We start from the raw sequence: 18,489 nt of genomic DNA, 5'->3' as shown, positions 1-18,489 counted from the left end.
CGGCGCCGTGAGTCACCCTCGGCTTTCCCCATTTCCCACCCGCCTTCCGCATTAAATCACCCGGTTTGTGCCCTCCTGTCGCGCCCGCTCTCCCCCCTTGGCTCTTCCATGTGGCCTTGCTTGCTCCTGGTCTCGCTCCTGGCTGCTCTCGGGCATTTGGGGAAAAAGCTGCTGCTTTTGACCTTCCCGCTCCCTTTTGCTTCACTGCGGTGCTTTTTATTGAAAAAAAAAAAAAAAAAAAAAAGGAAAGAAAGAAAGAAAAAGGGTTCATTTAAGGGATTTAGATGATTAGCTCCTTCATCTGCAGTCCCGGAGTGGCTGCAGACAGAGATGCTGCAAATGGGAGGGGAAAAACTGCTGCTGCTGCTGGGTTCGCGTTTCACCTTCGGTGCCGCTGGTGTCTTCAGCCAATCTCGGCAGCATCAAACCCGGTCTGGACATGCCCAGACACATCCTCGACTTGTCCGGGCGGATGTCGAAGCTGCTGGTCCAGCCAGGAAAGGCAGCGACGTCGTTTTGCAGCCGAGGGCGTCGCAGCAGCCGGGACACAGCGGAGGCTGCGGGATGGGAGCGAGCGCGGAGCATCCCCGGGCTCGGAGCCGGGGAGGGGCAGAGAGAGTCGCCCCTTGGGTCAGTTCGGTGACCCCCGACTGCACCGAAATCCTCCGCGTTGTCACCGGGACCCCCTGCGGGTGAAAGGGGGGGGTTCCCGGGAGGAACGTGGGGTCCCCCCTCGTTCCGGGTAAAGGTTCGTGGTCCAGAGAAGACGCTCTGGATCTGAGGGGGGGGGTAGGATGGATCCCTGCGCCCCCGGGGGAGGGGGTCACCTAAAGACGGGTCCCCACATCCTTAATGGGGGGTCTCAACATCCCCCCATGGGGGGGTCTTTGCACCCCCGGCCTGGGGGGTCCCTGCGCCCCCCCGGCACCGAGCGGGTTCCCGGGGCCGGGCCGGGTGGGGCGGGAGGGAAATCCCGGGTGAGCGCGCGGGGAGGCCCCGCCCCGGCCGGTATAAAACGGGGCGGACGCGCCCGGGCCGGCAGCTGCGACGGGACGGGCTGAGCTGGGACGGTGAGTGCGGCGGGCGCGGCCACCTCGCCCTGCGCCGGGCGGGGGTCCCGCGGGGGCCGGCGACACCGGGGGGCGGCGCGGGGGGACAGCGGCGACAGCGCCGGGGAGGGGAGGGGAGGGCGGCGGCGGCGGCTCCGCTGGCCCCGGCGCTCCCCGGGCTGGACGGGGCGGCCGCGCCGGGGCTCGGGGCCGCTCGCGCCGGAGGGGGCGGCCGGGCCGCGGAGCCCCCCGGGCGCGTCGTTGTCGCCGTCGGTGTCGCCGTCCCCGGGCTGCGCTCGCCTCCCCGCGGGCAGCGGGGCGCACTGCGGGGCCGGGCTCAGGTCGCCGCCGCCCGCGGGGCCGCCCCGGCTCCGCGCATCGCTGGCGGCGGCCGCCTCGTTGGGGGAAACGGGCGCTCTCCCCCTCGCCCTGATCCGCGCTCCCCAACGGCCCCTTTTTCCGGGCACCCCCTGGGCTCACCAGTGTCACGAGTGGGGCGGTCTCTGCACTGTGGGCAGGCAGCTGTGGGGGTGGCAGTGCCGTAGGGAGCTCCCATGGGTGCTCTGGCCTCTGCTGCTCCCCCAAACAGGTGGAACTGGTAAAGAGGCAGGTCCTGGTGTCCCGCAGGTGCTGCCGGAGGGGTTAGCGAGTGTCTTTTGGCTCCCCCAGCAGCACCTTGATCTCCAGCCTGGCTGGGGGCAGCTCTTTAATGCAAGCACCAACTGGTGTCACCTGCTTGCCCTGAGCCTGGGATTCTCCTGGCAGAAGCTCCTGTGTTGGGAAAGGTGACAGAGCTGACGCTGTGGGAGGGGGTTGTGTCCGTCCTGTCCTTCCAGGCTTGGCAGCTCCATCACTGATTCCAGCCCTGTGAGTCAGGGTGGGATGTGGGGCCTGGTGGGAGCTGGGGGTCCGGTGGCCGCTGCCGGGTCCGTGGGTGCCTGGGCTGGGTGTCGAGCCGCGTCCCGGCTGCAACCTGCCGGGGCTTGTCCGGACATGCCGGGACTTGCCTGGTGCTGAGGTCACCCGGGAGCGAGATTGGAGGCTGCGTTTCTATTTATACTTGAAGATGTTCTGCCCCAGATTGAGGCCAGATGGGGGCTCAGGGGTGGCCTTGTGTGGGACTGGGGTCTCCCCAGGGGTGGCTGCTCCAAAGGGGGCTGCAGTGCTGGATTTGGGCTGGGTGCAGTAGGTTGACGCTGCCTGGAGCTAAGGGATTAATGCCCCAGTGTGTATGAGCAGGGGCATGGGGGGGCGGAATCCCTAATTTGAGAAGGTCAAGAGCTGAATGGGGGCTCTGGGCTCGTCCCTGGTTACCCAAGGGCTTCCTGAGGGTGATGGGGGGCGGCTGGGGAGGGCAGCCGGGCTCGCGGCTCCTTCTTGCTGCTTGCTCAAAGCGTTTCCGCGTCACCCCATCGGGCTCCTCGCCATTAAGAAATGGCCAGAAAAACACCCTGTTGCTGCACTTGCCCATGCCGAGGTGGGAAGCCGAAGCCCCTCGTTTTGCCTTGAGGGCAGCGCACTGAGAACACCGGAGGTGGAGAGCCCTCCTGCAGGAGGAGCAGGCGTGGGTGGTGTCTGCACCTTCCTGTCCTCTTGAGCTGCACCTGGGCTGGCTCTGACCTCGGTTGTGCTCAAGACCCACCTGGAATGCTGAATGTCACCGTCTCGGGCCGTACTGTCCCCTCAGCTTGCTTTGCTGCAGGACTGAGCTTTGCCCAGCTACAGCTGCTCTGTTTTGCTTCGGTGGCAACTGTGGTGGCCCTCAAGGTTTGTGAGACACCCGTAACCAGTCCTGCTTTTGTCCCCACAGCCACCGCGATGCCCCTGTCCCAGAGCAGGCCTGGCCAGCGGCTGCCCTGCAGCAGCAAGGTGTGCAGGAACCTCTTTGGCCCCGTGGACCACCAGCAGCTCCAAAGCGACTTCCAGGACCTGCTGAGGCAGCAGCTGGAAGAAGCCCAGCGCCGCTGGAACTTCGACTTTGAGACGGATACGCCCTTGGAAGGGCGCTTCAAGTGGGAGAGGGTCCTCCTTGCTGAACAGCAGCTGCACGGCCTGGCCAAGGCCAACGGCGGCGAGAGCCGGAGCTGCTCCTTGGTCCACAAGGTACCCGCCAAGGACTGTCCCAGTGGCATCTGCTCCGAGGCGCCTCTGCAGGACTCGGAGCCTCGGGCTGCCGGCTCCCCACAGCGCTTGAAACGCAGGCAGACGACTGTCACGGGTGAGTGCTGGGGCCTTGGTGTCCCTGTGCTGGCCCTTGCCTCTCCCAGGGTGAGATGGTCACCATGACCATGGCTGGTGGCCCTGACTCCTGTGGCAGGGAGGGATGGAGGTTCCCTGGATGCCTTCTGGGCATGGAGAGATGTGGGGAGAAGTGTCTTCCTAGCAGAAGAACCTGTCCCATGGCTGGTGGGTGCCTCCCACAGGAAGCCCAATTGCCCCAAACCTTGGCCAGGATTTGGGCTGCCCTGAGGAGTCCCCTCCTTCCTGCCCTGCTGCTTCAGACTGGCTGGAGGCAATTTCCAACCTGCTTTTTCTGCCCTCCAGATTTCTACAACTCCAAGAGGAGAATCATTCCTGACAAGCCCAAACCATGACCTTGGCTCTGTTGGTGAGAGCTGAGGGTGCTGCCATGAGGAACCCTTTGCAGCTCCTGGTGCCGTGATGCCCTGATGGTTCCTGTGGCTCTTTCCTCAGCTTTGGACAACATTAAGCTGCATGTGAAGCGATGTAGAGTCCGTAGTTCCCTATTTATGAGTAGTCCTGGGTCTGCAGAGACCCTCACTTGTGTGCAATGTGTGTGGAGTAGCTGGTGTTGAAGCTTGTAGCCCCTTGGAGTAGGACTGAGAGGCTGTTCCAAGATGAGGACCTGCATCCTCTGCCCAGTGCTGGCAGGACCAAGCACTGTCCTGGCGCCACCTCCCTGCCCAGCTCTAGTCCTGGTCCTGCCTAGAGGTTGGCATGGAGAACGCTCTGTCCCTGGAGAAGGTCCCCAGCCTTTGGGTTGGCCACTCGGTTTGGATCCTGGTGGCCCCAGCTTGAGCACCCCCTGGTGCAGAGCGTTGAATGGGGCTGTGGCTCTGCTCGGGAGTGACGCAAGGTGGGTTGTTCCTCTCCCCGGTACTTCTGAGGGAAGGAAATGCTGGTCCCTGGCCAGCCCTTCCTCCAGGTGACTCACTGATCCTATCGTGGGCTGCAGGGCAGTGACCAAGTGAGGCCCCTGTGACTCACACTGAGCTCTCCTGGCTCTCACCCCTGCCAAGGCAGGGATGAGGTGACCAGACATGGGCTTGCCCCAGCAAGGACATGTCCCCCTTGCCCTGTCCCATCCTTGCAAGGACCCTGGAGCTCCAGAGTGCGGCTGGCGCTGAGCTCCAAGCAGCACTATGGTCAGGGCCACCACTGCCCAGGGAGCTTTGTGCTCCCCTGAAGTCCCCGCTGATGCCCGTAAAGCCCCTTCTTGCCTTCCTGCCCGCTTGCTGGATGGTGCTCGTGGTCTCCTGCTCCTGCCGTGGTCAATGCTGATGCTCAGCCGGTCGTCTGCTCCGGCCACGGCGGATGGGTCGATACTGATGGATCCTGGTGCTTGGGGTTCATCTCCTGTGTTTGGACTCTGGAAAGTGGTGCAAGATGCCCCCAGGCCGGGGGACAGGGCTGTGTTCCCGCCTTGCACCGAGATGCACTTTGCTGCCAGGGAAGCTGGCACGTTCCCAGCACTAAATGTTTATTTATAAAGATGCCGTTAAGTCTAATGGGGTTGGGGGATGTATCTTGTTGTCTGCGAATGTAGCTCTGAATAAACACTGCGCTTGTGTCTGGGAATGTGTGTCACTGGGTTAAGGGCAGCGTGGGGAGGAGGGAAGGGATCCTGCTCTGGGTCCCTGCAGGGCTGCGGAGCATGGGGGTCCCTAGAGGGATGCAGAGGGTGCAGGGTGACTGGGTGCTGGGGTGACTGAGCAGCCCCTGTTTGCCCTATGGCTACTGTGGCCACCAGGGCAGGGTCTCCTTGTGCAGCTCCCTTGACAAGGGGAGTTTGGCACTGAACTTTCTTTGCAGGCTCCTGAGGTCCCATTCCAGGGGCTGGATGAAGGGCTGCTCTGGGCTCAGGTGTGGGAGATCCCAGGGGAGTTTCAGTGCAGTGCAACAGGCACCAGCTTTGCTTGATGAGGGGTTGTAACCCAAAACACCTGGACCCAGCTTGAAACTGCACCCCCGGAGTGGCAGCACCTGGGCTGGCTGCTGCTTCCTGGAGGTTGGAGTGCTAACGAGCAGGGCCCTCCAAGCAGCATCTGAGCCCGGTTTAGCAGTTGGGTCCAGGTGTCTTGGAAAGGGCAGAGGGGGGTTTTCCCAGTCCTGGAGCCTGGGGGGTTTTGCTGCTTTGCTCCCTCTCTGCTGGGATGCTCTGAGCTTGCGTTAACCATCCTGAGCCTCGGAGCAGCAAACAGGAAACGCGGTTGCACGTAACCCCCAAGCGGAAAGCGCCTTGAGTAAGAGCGAGAGATGTCGGCTCGGGGCAGGCCGGGGCTCAGCACCCTCCTCTGCTTCCTCCTCCTCAGCGCGTGCCCGGCCTGCCGCTGAGCCGTTCCGCAGGTCCCTCCGGAGCTGGGAAGGTAAGTGGTGGCTTTGGGGCTCCGTGATGCCCTGTGTCACCATCCGGATAGGCTCGCGCTTCTGCATCCAGGACTAGGTCAGATAACACCTAAACAAGGAGAAATAAGGGGGAGGATGAGGCGTTTTGCTCCCCTGTGGGGCCTCTCTTGTGGCCGGGGGCTGCCCCGTTTGGGTTCCCGTTCCTCCACCGTTAGCAGCAAATTCACGGTCTGACCACGGCCCCCGTGCTGCTGCATGCGACTGGCAGAGGAAAGTTGTTTTTTTCCCTGTTTTGCCCCCAAACGCTCCCCTCTGCACCCAGTTTTCCCTTGTTGTGCAGCTGGCCCTTGGGCTTGGGTGAGCCTGGGGGCCGCGCTCCGAGGGGGAAGGGGGGCTGTTTTGGGGCTCGTTCAGGGGTTTCCTGCGCACCCCGGGACGTGGCCGCTGTAAAAGCCCCAAAGTCCTGAAGCCGGTGCCACTTCCTCGCTGTCACCGCGGGGCTGGGGACGGGGAGGGAGCCCCCGTTGCTGCTCCGGGCCCTCGGCTCCCTCCTGGCCCTGCTTTTGGGGCTGCCGCCGCGATGCCCAGGGGATGGGTGCCGGGAGCACGGAGGCGGCAGCGCCGGCACCCAGAGCCTCCCCGTGTGGGAGGTGACAAACGGCCACCAAAGCAGTGGAGGGGACGTGACCGGAGACCCCCTGCAGCAGGACGAGCCATGGCCGAGCGGCGGGCGGGCGCCAAGGGCCGGCGCTTGGGATCCAGCCGGCGCCGGCAGCTGCGGGAGCCACCGCCGGAGCCCGACGCGGAGCAGAAGGTGCCAGACTTCATCCCGGCGGGCGAGCGGGAGCACCGGGGCTTGGTTCCCCATGCCGACCTGCAGGTAGGGACAGGGACGTCCCCAGGGCGCGGCATCCCTTAGGAATTGCAACTGGAGGACTTAGGACCTTCCTCGCCCTTAGGAATTGCAGCTGGAGGGTTTCCCAGGCAGCGTTAAGGAACTGCAGGTCGTCCTTGGTGGGCTGGGTGCCGATGGCACCGGGCACTCGATGGAGCAGGAATTCCCGGATGGGCTCCGTGAGTGTCCCGTGCTGCAGCGGGCAGGATGCGCCGGGCTCCGGGCGGCTGGTGCTCACGGGTCGGGATCATCCCATCCCGCAGCAGGGCAGGTCCTGGGCTCGCAGCCGGCGGCCCACGAGCGCCGCGCGCCGGGAACGGCCTCCCTGGGAGAGCTCCCGGCCCCCGGCGGGACCGCGTCCGAGGAGCGGGAGCGCTTCAGCGCCTTCATGGAGCAGCTGGGCACGGACGACGGCTTGGAGGAGTAAGGAGCATCCGCTGAGATCCGGTGGGACAGCGGGAGGGTGGGATGATCCCCGAACCGGGTTGCCGTATGTGCAGCAAACATGGGAATGGTTCGGAGCCACTTCTGCCCCAGGGTCCTCCAAGATCCCATCCCATTGGGATCCCGCTCTTGGGGATGCTCCGGGGGCTGCTGGCTGCAAAACGCCTCTCCCCTGGCAGCTGGGAGCTCTGGGAGCTCTGGGTGAAGCTGCGGCAGGACAAGCCCCAGCTGCTGGGCAACCTGGAGCACTTCTTGGCCAACATGAGGCGGCGCATCCAGGAGGCCAAGAGCGAGAGGGAGGCCTTGGAGGCGCTCCTGAACCAGTGAGCTGGGACCGCGGGCAGGGCCGGGGCCGGGCACGATGGGACGTGACCCTCCGCTCGCCCTCGTCCTGGAGAGGAACCGGCCGAGGGAGCAGCCGGGCTGCCCCGAGCACCTCCGCGCGCGGCGGGAGGCTCCGTGCGGAGCCGCTGCTTGGGGCTGGGCTCCCTCTGTGGCGGCGCCCGGCACGGCAGGAGCCGGGGCTGATGCCGCTGCGCCCGCAGGCGCGTGGCCGAGCACAGCAGGGACGTGCAGCAGCTCTGCCAGGCCCTGGAGCAGCAGATGCGCCGGGAGACGCAGCGGCTGCAGCAAGAGGTGGGTCCCCCATGGGTCCCTCGCAGGTCCCCAGCGTCACTGGGGCCTCCTGCTTCCCCCTCGTCCCCGGGACCCATAGATACGTTCAGCATCACTGCAGACCCTCGGTGCCACCCTAATGCTGAGCTGGGGGGCTCCAAGAGGTCACCAGATCCATCGCCTGCTCCAAGAGGGCCAAAGCTGCGTGAATCCTCCCCATGCTCCTCATCCCCGTGCTCCTCCATGTCCCCTGCTTATCCCTGCCCAGACCTATGAGCCCCTTCCTCGGCCCGGGGCCGGCGCTCAGGGCTCGGTGGTGCCCGCAGAGCGAGGCCCGGAGCCTCCAGCAGGGCACGGAGCTGTGGCGAGCGCTGGACGCGCAGGAGAGCCAAGTGCAGCGGCTGCTGTCGGCGCAGGCGGAGGTGAGGCCCGGAGCCGGGATAACGTCCCCCCCCGTCCTGCGAGCTCCGTCCCACGCAGAGGGCGGTTCGGGCTGACGCGATGCCCCTGTCCCCGCGGCAGCTGGAGACGCGGTGCCGCAGCCTGCGCCGCTCGCGCGACGCCGCCGGCACCGAGAAGCGGCGCCTGGAGCGGAGCAACCGGCTGCTGCAGGAGCGGCTGCAGCGGATCCGCCTGCAGCTCCGTGACACCCAGGGGCGCCTGCGGGCAGCCCGGGCCGGCGCGGCGCCCACGGCCGGGTGAGCGGCAGCGCCCGCGGCCTTGTCAGGTACCAGCCCCTGCTTTGCTTTTTCTTTCATGCCCGTGTTGCATCTTTGCAGGGACGGATCCGCAGCAGAGCAGCCCGGAGCGATGCTGCCATCACCGCAGGTACCGCGGCGAGGGGAAGGTGCCTGTGCTGGGGGAGCAGGGTCACAGTTCACGTTGTGCCATGGGGGATTGGGGAGGTTGGGGGCAGCGCTGGCTGTCCCCAAAGCTGGTGCCGGGGCTTTGGCATCACCCCTGCGCCGTGTGGGACGCTTCCCTCCTCTCCCTCGTGCAGAGTCCAGGGCAGGAGAAGCACCGCTCCGAGATGAGGATCAGGCTCGGATCCCAGAGCGACGACCGGCCACGAAAAAGCGGCCACCACGTGTAAGGGAGGCGAGCGGCCGCACTGGGGCTCTGATGTGGTGCCAAACCTGGGGACAGCGGGCGGTTGTCCTTATAACTGCTGCTCTGCCATTTCCAGGGTTTGGGAAAAGACTGCGGCTGAAATAACAGTTCCAGACCACCCGCGCCAAGCGAGCTCCATGGAAGAGGATCCCTTCCCGGAGATGCTGGAAGCAGAGAGGTTCTCGGAGCAGAGCTCTTTGCTTCGAGAGATGAACGAGGCAATAGCGGAGCTGAGCAAAGAGCCGGAGCCGCCCGGCCCAGCGGGGACCTGTCCCCGCGCCCTGCCGGAGGATGTCACCTTGTGCCGTCCCCACGGCCGAGAGGCGCCGCACGGAGACCCCCCGCACGCGGGAGCAGCCCCAGCCATACGTGGGGCCCAGGACGAGGCAGCGGCCGGTGCGTCCGAGTGTGCCGGACCGGCGCCGGAGCCGGGTGCAGAGCGGGACCAGAGCCCTGGGGCAGCGGGACAGGGCCCGGAGGATGCTCCGAGGATGGCGCTCGGGCAGGGACAGGCAGAGCAGACAGGATGGGAGGGGACGGAAGGTTCACGAGGAGCCCAGGGAGAGAGCGTGGAGGCAGCAGAGGAGGCCGAAGGCGCAGGGCACCCGCAGGGGCAGAGCGGCACCACGAGTGTGCAGGGGCTTGCGGAGGATGAGGAGCTGGGATCCATCCCGAGCGAGCCCGGCTCTCGGGATATGCAGCAGGGAGGGAGCCCGGCTCCATGTGAGCAACCTCCAGGTGAGGTCGATGCACCCGGATTAGGGCTGCAGGAGGGAACTGCTGCTGCTGCCGTGCACTCTGCGAGCCCTTCCCCAGCTGCAGCCCCTGCGGGGAGCTCGGCTCCGGGTGAGCTGCTCCCCGGGGCTGCTCCGGGCCTGGAAACGGAGGCCAGGGAAGGGAAGGCTGAGGAGGGGGAGGCCGAGGAGGGGGAGGCTGAGCTGTGGCCACAGGGGGTCCCCATCCCCTCAAGTCCTCAGGGAGCAGAGGGCTGCGGAGCTGAAGCGCCGCAGGGGGAGGCCACGTGCAGGGCGCTTGGGCAGGGCGAGCGGGTGCTTCCGCGCGAGCCAGAGACTGATCCATGCGGGATGCAGGAGGAGGGAGCGGGGACAGACGTGCAGGCAGTGCAGGAGGCTGGGGACGAGCGGGGTTTGGAGGGACGGAGCGGCGGTGCGAGCGCGCAGGGGCTGGCGGAGGCCGAGGAGGTCGCGCTGAGCCCGGGTGCAGGGGCAGGAGCGCAGGCCTTGCCGGAGGCCGCAGGATTCACCCAGGGCCAACCAGCCTGGGAAGCCCCGCGGCCTCCAAGGGAGGCTGAGAAAGCAGCGTTACCCCAGGAGGGAGATTCGGGCGCTGACGCGGGGCCGGCTGCGCCAGGGCTGCTCCGCGCGGGCACAGGGAAGGAGGCGGCAGCAGAGCGGGCAGGGAGCGGGGATGCCCACGGGCTGGACGCAGCCGGGAGCCCGAGTCCGGCCCCTGCTGAGGCCCAGGGCGCTGGCCCGGCCGCGCGGCCCCATGAGCTGGAGGCACTGTCCCCATCCTGGGCGCGGGGGGAGAGCGGCGAGGCGGCCGCGCAGCCTCCGGACGGGACTGCGCAAGGGGAGGGAGCCCCGAGTGCGCGGGCGGCGCCGCAGCCTTGGGACGAGGCCGAGCAAGCGGAGGCAGCGCAGGGAGGGATGGAGGATCCGGCTCCGCGGCTCGTGGCGATGCAGGAGGAAGGAGCCGGGGCAGACGGGCGAGCAGAGGAGGCCGAAGGCGCAGGGCACCCACAGGGGCAGAGCGGCACCACGAGTGTGCAGGGGATCGCAGAGGATGAGGAGCTGGGATCCATCCCGAGCAAGCCCGGCTCTCGGGATATGCAGCAGGGAGGGAGCCCGGCTCCATGTGAGCAACCTCCAGGTGAGGTCGATGCACCCGGATTAGGGCTGCAGGAGGGAACTGCTGCTGCTGCCGTGCGATCTGCGAGCCCTTCCCCAGCTGCAGCCCCTGCGGGGAGCTCGGCTCCGGGTGAGCTGCTCCCCGGGGCTGCTCCGGGCCTGGAAACGCAGGCCGAGGAGGGGGAGGCCGAGGAGGGGGAGGCCGAGGAGGGGGAGGCCGAGGAGGGGGAGGCTGAGCCGGGGCCGCAGGGGGTCCCCATCCCCATGAGCCCGCAGGGAGCAGAGGGCTGCGGAGCTGAAGCGCCGCAGGGGGAGGCCACGTGCAGGGCGCTTGGACAGAGCGAGCGGGTGCTTCTGCGTGAGCCAGAGACTGATCCATGCGGGATGCAGGAGGAGGGAGCGGGGACAGACGTGCAGGCAGTGCAGGAGGCTGGGGACATGCAGGGTTTGGAGGGACGGAGCGGCGGTGCGAGCGCGCAGGGGCTGGCGGAGGCCGAGGAGGTCGCGCTGAGCCCGGGTGCAGGGGCAGGAGCGCAGGCCTTGCCGGAGGCCGCAGGATTCACCCAGGGCCAACCAGCCTGGGAAGCCCCGCGGCCCCCAGGGGAGGCTGAGAAAGCAGCGTTACCCCAGGAGGGAGATTCGGGCGCTGACGCGGGGCCGGCTGCGCCTCCGGAGCCGGAGACAGGGACAGGGCTGCTCCGCGCGGGCACAGGGCAGGAGGCGGCAGCAGAGCGGGCAGGGAGCGGGGATGCCCACGGGCTGGACGCAGCCGGGAGCCCGAGTCCGGCCCCTGCCGAGGCCCAGGGTGCTGGCCCGGCCGCGCGGCCCCATGAGCTGGAGGCACTGTCCCCATCTTGGGCGCGGGGGGAGAGCGACACGGCGGCCGTGCGGCCTCCGGACGGGGCTGCGCAAGGAGAGGGAGCCCCGAGTGCGCGGGCGGCGCCGCAGCCTTGGGACGAGGCCGAGCAGGAGGAGGCAGCGCAGGGAGGGATGGAGGATCCGGCTCCGCGGCTCGTGGCGATGCAGGAGGAAGGAGCTGGGGCAGACGGGCGAGCACAGGAGGCCGAAGGCACAGGGCACCCGCAGGGACAGAGCGGCACCACGAGTGTGCAGGGGATCGCGGAGGATGAGGAGCTGGGATCCATCCCAAGCAAGCCCGGCTCTCGGGATACGCGGCAAGGAGGGAGCCCGGCTCCATGTGAGCAACCTCCAGGTGAGGTCGATGCACCCGGATTAGGGCTGCAGGAGGGAACTGCTGCCGCTGCTGCTGCCGTGCGCTCTGCGAGCCCTTCCCCAGCTGCAGCCCCTGCGGGGAGCTCGGCTCCGGGTGAGCTGCTCCCCGGGGCTGCTCCGGGCCTGGAAATGGAGGCCGAGGAGGGGAAGGCCGGGGAGGGGGAGGCTGAGCCGTGGCCGCAGGGGGTCCCCATCCCCGCGAGCCCGCAGGGAGCAGAGGGCTGCGGAGCTGAAGCGCCGCAGGGGGAGGCCACGTGCAGGGCGCTTGGACAGAGCGAGCGGGTGCTTCTGCGTGAGCCAGAGACTGCTCCGTGCGGGATGCAGGAGGAGGGAGCGGGGACAGACGTGCAGGCAGTGCAGGAGGCTGGGGACATGCAGGGTTTGGAGGGACGGAGCGGCGGTGCGAGCGCGCAGGGGCTGGCGGAGGCCGAGGAGGTCGCGCTAAGCCCGGGTGCAGGGGCAGGAGCGCAGGCCTTGCCGGAGGCCGCAGGATTCACCCAGGGCCAACCAGCCTGGGAAGCCCCTTGGCCTCCAAGGGAGGCTGAGAAAGCAGCGTTACCCCAGGAGGGAGATTCGGGCGCGGACGCGGGGCCGGCTGCGCCTCCGGAGCCGGAGGCAGGGACAGGGCTCGCGGAGGCCGAGGAGCTCGCGCTCAGCCCGGGCGAGGACGCAGGGCTGGGGGCTCTGCGTGCAGCTCGGCCGTGGGAAGGGATGCCAGGACACAGGGTTGCTTTGGAGGCACATGTGGCTCCTACAGGAGATGTCCCAACTCGAGGGACTCAGCCCCATGATGAGGCCGCCCCTGGGGCTGAGACCCTTGACCTGGGAGCATCGCAGGGAGCGTTTGCCGGAGGGGACCGGCAGATCCCGGAGGAAAGTCGGGTGCTGGAGACAACCCAGGGAGAGGGGGCTGATGTGTGTTCACCGCACGAGGAGGGGCCTCAGAAACCAGAAGACCTTCAGGCCAAAATGGAGCATCCAGAATTTTTGACCCAAGCTTGGGGGGCTTTGGATGGGCTAGAAACCCAGGGACGAAGTGCTGTTCTAGAGGTGTCTCCACTGGAGCCTGCTAAGGCCGAAGGCACCCAGGGGGACAGGGCTGCTGCAGATGAGCTGGAGGAGCCTAAGGAAGGGATGCTGGGGCAGAGCACCGACCCCGCTCCGCACCTGCTCCACATCCACGGAGCGGAAACGCTGCAGGGAACCGGGACCGACGCAGAGGGGAGGCCTCGGGATGGAGCCCATGATCTAGACATGGAGCAGGGAGTGAACCATGAAGCAGGCGAGCGGTTTTGGGGCTGGATGGAGGGTTTCCACCTAGAGCAGGACAGTGGCGCTGGCGCAGCCTCACCCGTCCCAGAGGTGCCCTTAGTGTCCAAGGGGAGAAGGCAGGCAACACTCATGCAAGAGGATGTTCTCGTTCCAGATGTGCCACCGCTAGGCGTTTCGGGACAGGAACAGGTCTCAACGCGGGCAGATAAGGTGAGGCCAGATGTTGCTCCCGAGCAGCTGCTGCCAAGGGAGAAGCTGCTGTGGGTGATGGAAACGGAGCAGGCAGCTGCTGAGCCTCCAAAAGAGGAGATGGCACCAGTGTCTGCCCTTAGGCCAAGTGTCCAGTGCAAGGACAACATGGGGAGCAATCCCATGGGGACACTTGGAGACAGCCCGCTGAGGGACACAGCCAACAGTGGGGTGCAGCCTCCAGCACAGCTCTTGGAAGAACAAAGAAATGGTCTGGATGTTGGTCATGGGATGGTCAATGGTCATGGGGATGGGAAGCAAGACGTCGTGCTGGAAGCAAGTCAGGAAGCAAAGCCCAGAGCAGAAGACTCAGGGGCCGTGTTGGTCCATGGGGCAGGACGGGCTCCAAGAGGCTCTCCCGACCCAGACCACCTCTACAACGTGCTGTTCGTCGGGGACTCCCACGTGGGCAAGACATCGTTCCTGTACCGGTTATGCGCCGACTCCTTCAACCCGCACATCGCTGCTACAATAGGTAGGCTTCCTTCTGCTCTTTTCCAGCGCGCCCCGTCCTTGCTTGGGTAACCACGGCACTTCCCTTGCCTCCTCCCTCAGCCTTCGCTCTTGGAAACAAGATGCAAATCCATTTAAATTCTCCAAAATCCATTGCTCATTGTCAGTCGGGGCACAACACAAGCTGCCAGTGGCCATTACATGCAAGGCACCGCTCACATCCAGCGCGTGATGGACCTAGGAGAACCCAGGACCTCCAGAGTTGGAGGTCATGCACTCCAGAGAATTAGTGCTGATGTGATTTAAGCACGGTGTAGCCAAAGGCCCTGTTTTTTGTTTGTTTGTTTTGTTTTGTTTTTCCACTCTTCTCTTAACCAACCTGCTTTTCCTCAGCCTAAGATTTGACACCTTGCCAAAATCTGGCCATTGAAGATCTAAAAGCTTGAGGGATCAGCTGCAGGCCACACATGCCCTGTGTGATTGCTACAGCCATTCTATAGGTTGGCCAACCCTATAGGATATTCCAAATGTTCCCGTTGCGTATGTCCTAGGGCTGGATTACCAGATCAAAAACCTTATTGTGGACAACAAACTCTTCACTCTCCGCCTGTGGGACTCAGCTGGGCAGGAAAGGTAAGGCCCTGCGCCGCGGCGAAGCAACCGGGACGTTCTGGTAGCTTGCAGAGATGTATTTTCAAGCTCAGAATTCAAGTACATAAATGTATGGCTAAGTAAAACATCTGCCAAACTCTGGAAAATACCATTTTGAGCCTTCCCCCAAGCAATATTTTACCATTTCTGCAGAATGAAACATTCTTACTCCCTGTTGGTGACGGTTTAAAATGTCACAGGTACCACAGCATCACCAAGCAGTTTTTCCGGAAGGCAGACGGCATCGTGCTGATGTACGACATCACCTCGGAATATTCCTTTGCGGACGTGCGCTACTGGCTGAGCTGTATCCAGGTGGGTGGACTGGGAAATCTGCGGTCCTGCCAATGCTTTTCCCCATTTTGCAATGTTTCCAGATATTGTCTGTTGCTAATATTGTTATGGTGATTATTGACCTATCTGTAGCTGAAAACTGTAAAGCACAAGCGAGTGACTAAAAATACCGGAACAAAATAGGTGGTCACTTTGCTCAGGGCCCTTAAATCAGAGGTGGATCATGTTCACAAAGTCAAATACAAAGCGAGTCAGCTACAGGCATAGCTCAGCTGGGTCTCTATTATTTAAGAGGTAGGAGAGGTTATTTAAGAAGAAAACTCCAACTTTTCTTAAGTTCTTGAGCTAGGTTAATAGGATTTAAGGTTTCATTATCACCCCAAGCCCATGGGTATTCCTGGTGGTACTCCGAAGTGTGTTTAGATGTGTCTGGCCATGCTGCAGAGAAGATGTAGATGCAACCCTGCTTCTTCCCCCTCTAACTGCCCAGGAAGGAGCAGAAGACGGAGTCACCGTTCTGCTCCTGGGGAACAAAACGGACTGCGCTGCGGAGAGACGCGTCCCGACGACGGAAGGGGAGCGCCTGGCTGAGGTAGGTGCCTTCCCTGATGAAGCAACCTTGCTGCTAGCTGAACACGACCCGGATGAAGCAAGGAGAGCTGGAAGGATCCGAGATGCCACCAGCTCCCACCCGCCCGAGGACCTGGAGGAAAGCCAGAAGCCCTTAACCCATCTCCTGTTCATCAGTGGCCAGGAAAGGGACAGCAGAATCCGCCTTACCATCCTGACCCCCGCTCTTGTTGTCCAAGGGCTGATCCATATTAACAGTTTGGGATTTGGACTGGTATCAGCTGAGCTGTTTTACATATGGAGGCACCAGCACAGAGAGGTTAGATGCTTTTTTCCCCCCGCAAACTAGTTACCGGCAAAGCTTGAAAGACCTGGGAACACCTCGTTACCATCTCCATATTCAGTACTCTAATCAGACTGTCTCACATCTGCTGCTGTCTGCAGCATCTATCTTTTGCTCAGTATTAAATATTGCTGTTGTAGCTATGAGAAGAGCTGGATTTCATCCCTCACATTCCTGTAAATAGTAATTATTCAGTTACTTGCTTCCTTGAATCTGTGAGGCCCTCTGGTCCTTGGGTTTCTGCTTGACAGTGACCTTTCCTTGGATATTTACCTCCATGTCTATGAAGTTATTTTAACCAAATGCAAGAGATGTGTGTTTCTAGTTGGACTTCTTGTCTTCCAGGAGCACCAGCTCACCTTTTATGAATGCAGTGCTGCCTCGGGCCACAACGTCTCCGAGTCCATGGTCAGCTTAATCAGGTGAGCCAAAATTTCACCCAGCTCCAAATTAACGGGCCGTGAAGGGCCAGGGTGTGCTGCAAGATGTGCCTGTCCTCCTCCCAGGCTACTCAAAATCCGTGAAGAGCAACTGAAGACCAAGGTAGAAGAGGAACCAAAGCCAGTGCAGAAGAAATGGGGCTGCTGCTGATGTGGGCTGGTTGCCCGCTTTGAGTTGAAACAGCTGGAAAAGCGCCAAAACAGCCCCCGGGCCCCAGCTCTGCTTCCCACGGGTGCCAGCTCTGCTCCCCGCGCGTCCAGCTTGGCTGCTTCCCACTGCTCGGAGCAAGAGCCATCGGGAACGTGCAGCCCGTCATCCATCTCCTGCCCATGTAATGGGCCTCGAGTAAAACCCAGCCCCAAAGCACCCAAACGCTTGGAAAAACTTGTCGGGAAACTTGACCACTTGGATTTGGACACTGAAACCTGGCTAAGGAACGAGGTGGAGAAGGAGCCCAGCTGCATCTTGAGCTCCCAGTTTATTTTTTATTTCTTTACAACTCAGAGCAGAGAAATGTCTCTTTGCAGAGAAAGCCATGCAGACAAAGGAGAAAAAAAATATATATATATATATTATGCTTTTTTTAATATTACAGAGGGAAGTGTATTGCTTCTTCCCCCAGCAGCTCAACAGATATATCTAAACACAGTGACTACGTGCAGATTTTGGAAAATAACCATGCTCAGATTGTTTTTGGTTGCCACTCTTATTTAAATGTATATTCAGCAGAGTGAAGTAGCTGAAGGAAAACCTGTCTTGTTGATGGTTTTACAAAAATATAGTCAATAAGAGTTTCATTTGCAATAACAGTATACAAAAACGGCTCTTATTCTGGATATTTTGGGGTTCTGTTACAGCGCTCGGCAAGAGCATTTGCCTGCACGAGAAGATGGGGTTGAGGTGGCCCAGGCTAAACTCTCCCATTAGATGGCAGCAAATGCAGCAATTCCTTCCATCTATGTAAAATTGCTGTTGCAAATAAAGAAAAGGACGCTCTGAAGTGGAGACTTGGAGAGGAGATGGCTCCAAAGACTGTCAGGATGAAAGAAACGGCTGTTTCATTCCGCCAGAAGCTACATGTACAAAAGCCAAAACAAATTTTGCTTTTATAAAAACCTCCCGTGCCAACTTGGAAATTATTATTATTTTTTGCCAAGCTGAGGGAAATGCCAAAAAAATAAAATAACATAGAATAAATTAAAAAAACAACCCCAAAAAGCATGCTGAGAAACCTGCTGCCTCAGTTTCAAAGCACTTTCTGCCTTTAATAACCGGGAATCCCAGTTCTTTGCAGTTTCAAATCAAAGGGACTCCTCATTTGCAAGTTCTTAAACACATGCATGAGTAGTTGGAGACAGATCAAGGTCTAAGGTATTAATAGTAACATGCAAAAGCATATTTATTTGTACCACAAGTGTGTTTGTTTATATATATATATATATAAATATAAATGCCAGGTTGCTTCCCTTCAAGCCATTCCTAATTATGAAAGGTGCTCGACGAGAAACACGGGAACTTCCCAAGTGACGTCGATGCAAAATCCACATTCCCAGCCTGAAGCCATTGAGCATTTCCCATCCCTCGGCTCCTTTGCACCTTTAAAGCACAGGAGCTGGATGGGATCCCGAGGAATTTTAACAAACCACCAGTTCTGGATATGCTGGTTCCCAGCTCTGTGCCACCATCCAATGCAACAGTCATTTATTCCTATCTGCGGATAAAGAAAAAATAAGGAGCAAAGGGAGAAGAGATCAGCTCATAGTGGGGAAACTGAGACAAGCAAAGGGAAAACCACCTGCTCCTGGCACCGTCCTCCTTCCCTCGGCACGCGGGCTGTGAGCAAAGAGCTGCAGCCCTCCTTGTTTTTATTTTCTTTTCCCACTTCACAAGCTGAGATTTAAAAGGCCGGAAACGCGGGGCTGACCGGGGAAGTCCTTTTTCTCGCAGTGTTTGGTAAAGGGGGCAGAATCCAGCGCCATGGGAAGTTGTTGGGGCTGAGAACGAACACACGATGGGGCAGGGGAGCGGGGCCACGCGGAGGGGCCCGGGGGCCCTGGCTGCTCCTGGCGGGTCTTGGGGTGCTCAGGGGGGTGCTGGGGGTGCGGTGGGAATGGGGGAGGCCCTGGGGGTCCCTGTGGTTTGCAGGGGTCTGTGAGGGGCACCCACGGGTGCTCGGGGGGCAGGTGGGGGCTTTGGGGGGGTTTGGGGGTGTCATGGGCTCAGGTGGGCACTGGGGAAGACAAAAGGGGACTTGGGGGGGCCCGGGGGTGTCTTGGGCCAGGGCAGGTGCTGGTCGGGGGGAGACTTGGGGGGACTCAGCAGGTTTGGGCAGGGGGGTCTTAGGGGTGTCAGGGGATCAAGTGGGTCCTGAGGGGGGGTCTCAGGGGGGCCACAAACCTTTGGGGGGGGTTC

The 18,489-nt window shown here is 62.3% G+C and overlaps 1 protein-coding gene and 1 long non-coding RNA gene across 2 annotated transcripts in view; one reads left to right on the top strand and one right to left on the bottom strand.

Moving 5' to 3' along the window:
* The window catches only part of LOC148595876 (uncharacterized), a 355,837-nt gene that overhangs the window by 300,960 nt on the left and 36,388 nt on the right, over positions 1–18,489 (bottom strand). The gene's annotated exons all lie outside the window — the stretch shown is intronic.
* Positions 2,865–3,643, top strand: CDKN1A (cyclin dependent kinase inhibitor 1A). The gene is made up of 2 exons (XM_010210954.2): positions 2,865–3,267; positions 3,594–3,643. Exons 1-2 carry the CDS (start codon positions 2,868–2,870, stop codon positions 3,641–3,643), a joined length of 450 nt encoding a protein of 149 aa, XP_010209256.2. The 5' UTR covers positions 2,865–2,867.

Source organism: Tinamus guttatus, unplaced genomic scaffold (assembly GCF_059628265.1).
Source record: "Tinamus guttatus ecotype Peru unplaced genomic scaffold, ASM5962826v1 Tinamus_guttatus_pri_ptg000049l, whole genome shotgun sequence".
NCBI classification, from domain to species: Eukaryota; Metazoa; Chordata; class Aves; order Tinamiformes; family Tinamidae; genus Tinamus; species Tinamus guttatus.
The sequence above is the reverse complement of the archived record's forward strand: the minus strand, read 5'-3'. Positions and strand labels throughout refer to the sequence as shown.